Source organism: Salmo trutta, chromosome 27 (assembly GCF_901001165.1).
Source record: "Salmo trutta chromosome 27, fSalTru1.1, whole genome shotgun sequence".
In the NCBI taxonomy this organism is placed as follows: domain Eukaryota; kingdom Metazoa; phylum Chordata; class Actinopteri; order Salmoniformes; family Salmonidae; genus Salmo; species Salmo trutta.
The window spans coordinates 29015630-29026216 of record NC_042983.1 but is presented as its reverse complement, the minus strand read 5'-3'; the positions used below and the strand labels follow the sequence as shown (position 1 = coordinate 29026216).

General features: G+C 42.8%; 1 protein-coding gene across 1 annotated transcript; it reads right to left on the bottom strand.

Moving 5' to 3' along the window:
* Positions 1-9014: 9014 nt before the first annotated feature.
* LOC115165083 (C2 calcium-dependent domain-containing protein 4C) lies at positions 9015-10301 on the bottom strand. The gene has a single exon (XM_029718120.1). The coding sequence runs from the start codon at positions 10299-10301 to the stop codon at positions 9015-9017; it is 1287 nt and encodes a 428-aa protein (XP_029573980.1).
* Positions 10302-10587: the final 286 nt, after the last annotated feature.

Genomic DNA, 10587 nt, shown 5'->3' with positions numbered 1-10587 from the left:
ATAAATTACCAAACTATAAAACTAGCTTGCCAGTTATGGGTAACTGTAGCTAGCAACCTGACATGAGTGCTAGCGAAATACGTTAGCTTACTAGGTACATTAATAACTTTTGGTTGGTTGTTTTTAAGCTCAACTTCAAGATTTCAACTTCAAGATTTGCTCGGGCAAGGGACATTTAACGTACACTCGCATGTGACGATGTAAAACGTCATTCAAGAGCTGATGCCTAGAACTGATGCACATCAAGAAATAATGGAGTCAAAGCACTAGCGGTTCTAGCTTGTATGGCTCCCTTCAGCACCCCTCCGCCAACAAAACAACTGTAAAGTTTATTCAGACATTTGAAACAACACAAATAAATAATCATAACATTTAAAACTATGTAAATATAAAAATATATACAAAAATAAGACTCATAAATATCAAAAAGAAGTAACAAAGACAAATAGAAACAAATTTGGGTTGATTTGGCTCTCAAGCGTCAATACATTACCCATTCTCCAACACTGTCAACCTAGAGTCAAGACAACCAATTCACCTTGGTGGTGTGCAGACTGGTTTTATATTATTCTTAACGATTTTGTTTATAATAGCAATAAGGCACCTCGGGTGGTTTCTGATATATGGCCAATATACCGTGGCTAAGGGCTGTGTCCAGGCACTCCGCGTTGCATTGTGCATAAGAACAGCCCTTAGCCGTGGTATATTAGCCATATACCACACCTCCTCAGGCCTTATTGCTCAATTATAATCCAGGTTCGAGCCCTGAATGCTGATTGGCTGAAAGAGCCGTGGTTTAGCACACCATATACCATGGGTAGGACTTTTTTTTTTTTTACCGTTCTAATTACGTTGGTAACCAGTTTATAAAAGCAATAAGGAACTCCGGGTGTTTGTGGTATATGGCCAATATACCAATATACAGCCAATATAACGGCTGTATCCAGGCACTCCGTGTTGCGTCATACTTAAGAGCAGCCCTTAGCTGTCGTATATTGGCCAAATACCATACCCCCTTGTGCCTTATTGCTTAATCATAGCAGTCAAACGAGATCCATTGATGGAAAATTATATGGCAAGTTTATCAAGGGCAAATTATCTTTTCTCTTGCGACATATTCAAATTCCTTAATTACATCATGTCATAGCTCGCAATAATTATTATTTTGAAGAAAACCGAATTTTGCTTATAGCGTCGTAACAAGTTACTACGATATTCCTTTTTAATTGGCTTGATAAAATTATGGAAAAAATTGTTTATTGTATAAATATGGAAACTCCTCTCTTGCTGTGACATTTTTATCAATTTGGCATAGGTTTCAGTTCTTTTGGGCGGGTTTTGAGTGGTCATTGTCTGGAAATTTTAGCAAATCCTGGCAACCCTGCCCTGGAGCATGACATCTTCATGCTTGTGTGACACTTGAATGGGTCACAAGGTTTTTATCTGATATAAAGTTTTTTTTTCTCACAAAGTTGCCGGGGATGTCAAGTGTCCTACTTATATCAGTACACTCGTAACAACCTAAGGCGTTACAAAACTTCTATTCGATATATACTAAATGAGCCACACATAGCAAATACGCCAAAATAAGCATACAAAAACTCCTCACTTGGTGAGTGGAAAAAACACCACATGCTGCAGAAGACAGATTTTTGACCCAGTTATCCCTCTCGCTTAGCCTCTTCCTCTCTGGTTTATCTGAATCAGTGTTTGTATATTCAAGTTTCTTTCTTACTGTTAACATGGTTCAAACAAGTACATTTAAACCTTTAACCCTTAATAAGCATTGCTTGTTTTTTCTATATTTTACCGTTTTCCCTATTTATGTGCCTCGGGGGCCTCCCGAGTGGCGCAGTGGTCTATGGCACTGCATCGCAGTTGCTAGCTGTGCCACTAGAGATCCTGTTTAGAGTCGGCCGCGACCGGGAGACCCATGGGGCGGCGCACAATTGGCAAAGCGTAATCCGGGTTAGGGGAGGGTTTGGCCGGCAGGGATGTCCTTGTCCCATTGCACTCTAGCGACTCCTGTGGCAGGCCGGGCTTGTGCACGCTGACACGGTCGCCAGGTGTAGGGTGTTTCCTCTGACACATTGGTGTGGCTGGCTTCCGGGTTAAGTGGGCTTTGTGTCAAGAAAGCAGTGCGGCTTGGTTGGGTTGTGTTTCGGAGGACGCATGGTTCTCGATCTTCGCCTCTCCCGAGTCCATACGGGAGTTTCAGCGATCAGACAAGACTGTAACTACCAATTGGATACCATGAAATTGGGGAGAAAAAAGGGTGAAAGTAAAATAAATGGTGCTCGAGCCCAGGGGCGCAACTTTCACTGGGGATGGGGGGGACATGATCCCCCCCCACATTCTGAAACTTAATTAGTGTCCCGCCCAGTTTTATTATCGCACTGTGATACAAAGGCGGCATCAATGTTAAGACCATGCGGACGCCTCAGCGCTGTTGGGTAGGCTGTTTGGCGGTTTCAGTCGGCTGGATTTAGGACCACAAGGACACTACAGAGCAGGCGGACAGACTGTGTGAAGGCAAAGCTATTATTATAGGACCGGCACGGTGCTGCTGTCTGCAGATGCTGTCGCTGTGTGTTGCGCTTTTTCTCCAGGTTGTAAAAGAAAGAAGAGCAGAAACTGGCTACTCTTTATTTGACTGATGTAGCTGGCAAGGAAACAGCTGTTTGACTTAACAGAAAAAAGGTTTTTATTCCCAGTGCTAAGCTAGTAGTGTAACTGACATGTAACGTTAGCTAATGTTTCATCCCCCTCTCAAGTTGTGTTCTGTCTGAAGAGAATGAACTAGCTAGCTAGTAGCTACCACAGCCAGTTCAGCTCTAGCCTCTAGCTATCTGTCAAGTAGCAGCATCAAACAGCTGTTGTGTGTATGAAAATGTTTTGTAGACTTTTTGTCCCATTTCAACAGAAGTAAATTAACTTGACTAGTTTTGGCAAGTTGATGTACCATTAGAGCTAGCCAAAAGTTGGCTAAAGTTAGCTAACAAGCTAGCTCACTAACTTTAGCTATTATTTTTGCCTCAATCACACTACATCTGAATCAAATGATGAGACACTGTTGATGATGATGAATGGATACAGATATGTTTGAATGCCCAGTCTGTCACGTCTGCTCCCGCTCTTCCTTTCCCCTGGCGCTTGAGGGCGCCAGATTACCCTGCATCACACGCTCCTGCCATCCATCACTCACACCTCGTCACTCGCATCAGCGTTATTGTCACCTGGACTCACTTATCTCCTGTTTATTTCCTTCCCTATATTTGTCAGTTCCCCAGCTCTGTTCCCCGCTACTGCATTGATTGTTTTTTGTCTTTAGTTTTAGTCTTTGATGCTGTTCTGTCTCGTCTATGTCAGTTGTTTATTAAATGTTTACTCCCCGTACCTGCTTCGTCTCTCCAGCGTCATTCCGCGTGACACAGTCATGTTCATATAATCTCAGACATACATTTCTGTAGTTTAAGACCATCCATAGGACATACTATATGCCAGTGAAACTGAAAATTATGCACTCAGAAATGTAATTCCTCTGCTGGAGGTGTAAAACACAAAAGGGGACATATTTGCATATGATATGATCTTGCTTTTGAAGGCTGGCTGGATTCTGCCAAAGAGTATGTTCTTTTGTCTCAGCATTGTCAGATACAGATTCTCCCTGTTTTTGTTTGCTTGGAAATGTTGATATTAAAGACTTATCAGAGGAAACTGTGTAACCTAGCATTTATAGCGGCTAAGAAATGCATTGCCATTAATTGGAAGGTTGGTTATCCTCCCACAATACTACAATGGATGGCAGAAATGTAAAATTAGGCATCACTAGATTTGATGTATTACAAGATTAAGGGTATACTGTGCAACCTTCACAATGTCTGGGTGCCTTATATGGAATATTGTATGACAAAAGGGGTCTGTATTGAAAACATTCAATTTTTTTTAGTTGAGCAGTCGCAAATAGATCATTTTTTTCATGGCACAGGAGACACCTTTCAGATTTGTGCCTGTCTCAGTGGACTAATCCATTGAGGAGGCGCGGGTATGCCACGGTCCATGTGGCTCAGATGCACAAGCCACATCCCTCTCTAGAATGCACTCTCTCCCACCATTTCATGGGTATTCATTGTTTCATAACTTATTTGTTTGTATTGTTTGCTGTGTCTCAATTCCCCATGAATATATCACCAGTAGTAGCCTACATTTACCATTAATTCCCATAATTTCCAATCTGCAATGTTTGTTTGGTTACGGTAATTCCTGTTAATGCATTGAATCAATTATTATTACCGTCATTTACTGTTCTCTTTGTCAGAGTGGATATGTGTTTTGCAGAACTCACAACCTATGCTACACTTGTGAGAAACAAGTTTTTGTTTATTTCATTCCATTTATGAGTTTTGTCAATTTATTAATGATCTTTTGCTTGAAACACTCCTGTCAATGTTGACGAAGGACGTGCACCTGATTATGCATATAGAAGTAGGACTAGTCTACCTGGCCTATGCACAAATGTAGGGCTATAAATGTGCCAGTTTGAGGTATTTCTGATTGTCTAAACTCACCACCACTAATGAGCTGTGGAGCTTTTTAAAGTCATTTTTCTTCACTTCAAAAAGCAAGTAAACAAAGTGTGTATTTAGAATCAATTGAGAATGACAATAGTTCCTCAAAGTTTTTGAACAATATTTCCAGCTCACTCCCTTTCGATAACCACTTGGCATGAAAGTGAAAAATGTAATGCTCTGATCCAGTGGAAACGTCATAAAATACCTGATTACTTCTTATCCCTTGCACAAATAGCCTACAGCTGTGTCTGTCCCGTGTGTTTTCACTGGCGTGGGAAACTGAGGGCCAAGAATATTTTATACAATTACCAGCAACTTCAGGAGCTTAATTCTGCGAAGGCCAGCAGCGGGAGAATTAGGGTCAGGAAGAGGTTTTTTTCTTCTGGTTTGTTTATCTTGATCTCTGGCTTCCCCTTGAGTCATTTGTGCATCTCCATTATTTAATCAAATAGCCTGCTTAAAGCATCAGACAAGTTCAGTACATATAGTTGATTTGATTAAAACACTTAAGGTGTGTCTTTATATGTAAAAATACACATTTGTAACACGTGTCATGTGTGTGTGTGTGGAGGACCAAGACGCAACAGGGAAGTGTATACTCATCTTCTTTTTTTAATATTGAAGAAGGAGAAACAAATATACAATTAACGGAAACAACACTAACAGTTCTGTCATGTGATAAGCACAAAACAGAATACAACTACTCACAATACAAACAAACCCCTAATTATAGGACCTTCAATCAGAAGCAACGAGGAGCCGCTGCTTCCAATTGAAGGTCAAGAACAAAACTGCACATAGAAACAGAGTGACTAGAATAAACATAGAAAATGCCCTAACATAGAACATATACCAAACCTCTAGACCACTCTAATCAAACACCCCTTGTCTATACACATAGACTAACAATCCCCGAAACATATAAACAAAATACCCCCTGCCACGTCCTGACCATACTAAACACTAACAAATAACACCTTTACAGGTCAGAACGTGACAACATTAAATAATTTAGACCAATCGATTGGTCAAAAGAAAAGACTACTCTTGGTTGACCAAGATTTTTTTTAGTCAGGGATGTCCTTTTTTTCCTTGTTGGGGACAGCTCTAGTATAAATGCAGGAAATGAGCTTTAGATGCCCAGGTTATGCTCCCCCCCGATTCTAAAACCAAAGTTGCGCCCCTCCTCGAACCTGTTACTTTGAATAGATGTTACATATCTCTGCTGTCTTTCTACTTATCCACTGATGGGCCGTGCTGGGACACTAATCTAAACACATTTCTGCATTTAAAAATAAAAGGTTTCTGGAGGAACCGTCAGCATAATTTAAGATAAAGAAATGTACCTTGAGGTTCCTGTAGGATCCTTTAGGATAATATAAGGTTAAAAAAATAACCTTAAGGTTAATTTAAGAACCTATACTTTGCCACTCGTTCGTTTTTTATAACGTTTATAGACTTAAAAGGTGCTTTAAAGAACCCTTTTCAAAAGAGGGATTCATTTTGGAACTAGCAGTGCGCTCATGAGTAAAGGGCGCTTGTGAGTATAATTCAGAGAACATTGGTCAAAAGACGCACTAAAGTGCAAGTGGGAAGTGCACGGATGGTTGGAGACGCAACAGATAAGAGATGACTTGCAACGGATCCAATGTGAAAGGTGAGTGAACCTTAGCTATTCGCTAGCTAAGATTATAATTCATGAAACTACTGTCTAAAATAAAAAAACAATACATCATGTAATGTACTCTTCGTTTTTTCATCAGCTAGCCAAGCTACATAGCCTTTAATGTTAGCTGGTAATTGTTGTATAAGTGTTGATCAGTGGTAACCCGTCATTCAGGGCATGTGGGGCAGAGTCCCACCTGTTAGCAATTTATTTATTTTTGGCCTGTTTTGCATGTTATTTTGGCATTCATTTGTGTCACATATCAGCTTGCAAACAATGTTAAAAAAAAGTGAGTTAATAAAGACGCCTTTATTACTCTGCTGTACTCTTTTTGAGTAAGGCAGCTCCAAAATGCAGGTTTCAGCCTAGCTCAGTGCGTTCTGTTGTGGAGGGGCAGCCAGCAAAAATACAGAGAGTAGGCATTGGTAATCTTCTCTAGTTGCGCCGTGATTGGTTCAGTGTTCTGTCAGTCATGGGGACACTACCTCACTGCAGAATCTACAGGGAGAGCTAGGCAGTTCAAGCTCCCTTGGTTGCTACCATAGATTTACATTAACAGTGCCTGTCCAAGAAGACTCAAGGTCATTGGCCACTGATAAAATTACGTCAAATCACATTATCTACCATAGCTTTGATTGGACTGATCATGTCAACATCATACGTTCCAAATTTTAGCTAACAAGCTAGACAATCACATTATGAATCACAGCGACAATCTACTGGCAAATCCTTTTCAATCCTTGTCTTATGAAGATGTAAAAAAAAAAACGTCAGAAATTGCAAATTTAACAATGAGTGGTTTGGATGGAATCAGTGTCTAACTGCGAGCGTCGCAAAGCTATCAGTATTTTGCTTCCCCTGCCTGCTATTCGGTCTAGAGGGTGTGTGGTCCAAGACTGGGTTTAAAACATCTGTCTGAAAGGGTCTCTTTTTCTAGCTTAAAATAATAAACATTCACATGCAACACCATGGGCCAGAAAATGTTGAATACATTGGCCCTGCTGTCAATCCAGCATGACTTCTGCTGTGTTCAAAACAACCGGCCTTCCCTGTGGCTCAGTTGGTAGAGCATGGTGTGTGCAACGCCAGGGTTGTGGGTTCGATTCCCACGGGGGCCAGTACAAAAACAAATGCATGAAATTAAATGTATGAGATGAAATTAAATGTATGAAATGTATGCATTCACTACTGTAAGTCGCTCTGGATAAGAGCGTCTGCTAAATGACTAAAATGTAAATGTTATACCACCAATACTCCTTATAGGACACATCACTGCACTCTATACTCTTCTGTAAACTGGTCATCTCTGTATACCGTCACAAGACGCACTGGTTGATGCTTATTTATAAAACCCTCTTAGGCCTCACTCCCCCCTATCTGAGATATCTACTGCAGCCCTCATCCTCCACATACAACACCCGTTCTGCCAGTCACATTCTGTTAAAGGTCCCCAAACCACACACATCCCTGGGTCGCTCCTCTTTTCAGTTCGCTGCAGCTAGCGACTGGAACAAGTTGCAAAAAATACTCAAAGTGGACCGTTTTATCTCCATCTCTTCATTCAAAGACTCAATCATGGATACCTACTGACAGTTGTAGCTGCTTTGCGTGATGTATTGTTGTCTCTACCTTCTTGCCCTTTGTGCTGTTGTATGTGCCCAATAATGTTTGTACCATGTTTTGTGCTGCTACCAGGTTGTGCTTCTGCCATGTTGTGTTGCTACCATGTTGTTGTCATGTTGTGTTGCTACAATGCTCTGTTTTCATGTGTTGCTGCCATGCTATGTTGTTGTCTTAGGTCTCTCTTAATGTAGTGTTGTGTTGTCTCTCTTGTCATGATGTGTGTTTTCTCCTATATTTTAATTTTATTTTTTTGTTTGAATCCCAGCCCCCGTCCCCGCATGAGGCCTTCTTTTACCTTTTGGTAGGCCGTCATTGTAAATAAGATTTTGTTCTTAACTGACTTGCCTAGTTAAAAAAGGTTAAATACAATAAAATGATACGCTCATCATTCTCTTATGCCATAGTCTATCATATTAGTATCTTAGTCATTATTTTAGGCAAAGTTGGAAATATTTCATTGTTTTGCTTACTTTATATATTATAATTAGCTCATGTGCTTTTCTTCATGATAAGGGAATACTATATTTACATTTACATTTTAGTCATTTAGCAGACGCTCTTATCCAATGTTGTTGGGTCTGTAAACATGTTTGCCAGTGACAGTCTCTTCCCATGCAAACGCAAAGTTGTAAAGTGTTGTAAAGTGTTGGTCCTGTGTTTCATGAGCTGAAATAAAATCACAAGATTTTTCCATTTGCTCAAAAAGCTTATTTTTCTTTGTTTACATTTGTGTTAGTGAGCATTTCTCCTTTGCCAAGATAATCCATCCACCTGACAGGTGTGGCATATCAAGAAGCTGATTAAACAGTATGATCATTACACAGGTGCACCTTGTGCTGGGGACAATAAAGGACACAGATGTCTCAAGTTTTGAGGGAGTGTGCATTTAGCATGCTGAATTTCTGGAGCGCATTTCCCACGATTAATAATTATGCATGGCTAGGGACCTGGATAGGACTTACTGCCCTGGTAGCTAAAACTAATTCTGCTAGAGCAGAGGGGTTGGAGATTATTAGGCTATGTACACTATATAACCACAACAAGTACTAGGTGTTTTCCCTGGTCAGGTGACATGGTCAGGAAAAAGTCCTGGCCCTAGGCATAACAATAACACATAGAGAGGTTGGCTGAAGTAGAAGCTATTTCCTCCCTGGTCACAGGGGCAGTAGCTGGGCCAGGGGTTCGGTTATGATGATCCCGAGCACCGTGCCCCGTCTGAGCCCGGAGGCCTTGTCTAACACCTTCAGTTGGAGCCGCAAGCCACCCAGGCTGTCCAGGCTCAGCTCAGTGAAGAAGAAGTCCTCATTGAACACGGGGCTCCTGCAGTTCCTGATTGTGGCGCTGTCCTGTCTCTGGAGCTTCCCCGGGCTTAAGCTCAGGCTGAGGCAGCAGTGGAGGGCTCTGGGGTCCCCTTCGTCCCTCAGACCCTCCACGGACACCACCCTCACTCGCACTACCATGGACAGAAGAGAGGGTGACAATGTGTGCTCGGCCGAGAGGCGGACTCTGCCACGGCCCTCCGGCAGTGGGAGGACATGTTCTCTCTGCATCCGCTCCTGGCAGTGGAGCACGTCCAGCGGGAACAGGACAGGGGGCGCCAGGGAGTTGACAACGAAGGGAGGACTGGAGCAGGGCTCGATGAGGGAGGTGGAGGGAATGGGTGAGATTGCCCCCCTCCGTCCTCTGGGGTTAACCGCAGAGCATGGGGAGGCTCCTTCCAGTCCCAAAGTGCCACTGAAAGCAGAGGCAGACTGCAGACCTGGGGGACCCTCCGCCCAGGCGGCGATGATAGAGAGTGAGAGGCCAGAGCAAGAGCGGCTGAGCAGGGGAGAGCCCAGAGGGGAGGAGTCATTTGAGGAGGGAGTATCGCTTTCTGTGCTGCCTGACTCTGACAGGCTCTTACAGGAGAGCCCAAGTTCAAGCCCCAATTGGATGGGGGGTGCTTTACACTGGTTTCGCTCTATCGCCACCCTTGTGGTGGGTCTGGGTAGGGTCCTGTCCAGTGTGTAGCCAGTGCTCTTGGAGTGAAACAGTGACTCTTTCCTCCGTGTGTTTGGACTCTCATACATTCCCGCCAAACCATAGCCCTCTGCAGAGAATGGCAGTGGCTTCTTACCCCTCCAGGCCACACAACTGACTTTTGTCAACTTCATTTCCTCAACCTGTTTAACTTGCGGAGTCACAGAGAAATCAACAGCACCACAGTCTCGACTGGTGAGCCTCTGACTCACAGTGTGGGGTTCAGCTGCCACTAGGCTCCTGCACAGCCGAGGGGGCAAGCAGAACTCCGGGATTTTGTCCGGAGTCAGAATGTTACTGTGCAACTTGTTGGAGAGACTGGCCTTGGCTGAGAGATCCTCCTCCTCACTCTTTCCCACGTAGCGTCCAAGCTCTGGGGGAATGTTCTCCATGCTCTCTCGGATCTTTCCCAGGAACCACATTCTGCTGACTAGCAGGTGTTCACTCTTGACCAAGCTGTCCTGGTTAGTTATCCCTGTTAAAACAAAATGGGTATCGGAATACTATTCTCATGAACATTCTAAAATCTAAAGTCATGATGTAGTGTATGGACACAAGCTAAAGTCATGATGTAGTGTATGGACACAAGCTAAAGTCATGATGTAGTGTATGGACTCCAAGCTAAAGTCATGATGTAGTGTATGGACACTCAACAACTTCCGGTCCGGAGCGAGCAGTCGCACTTCGCTTCGCTCCACAGGTAATATT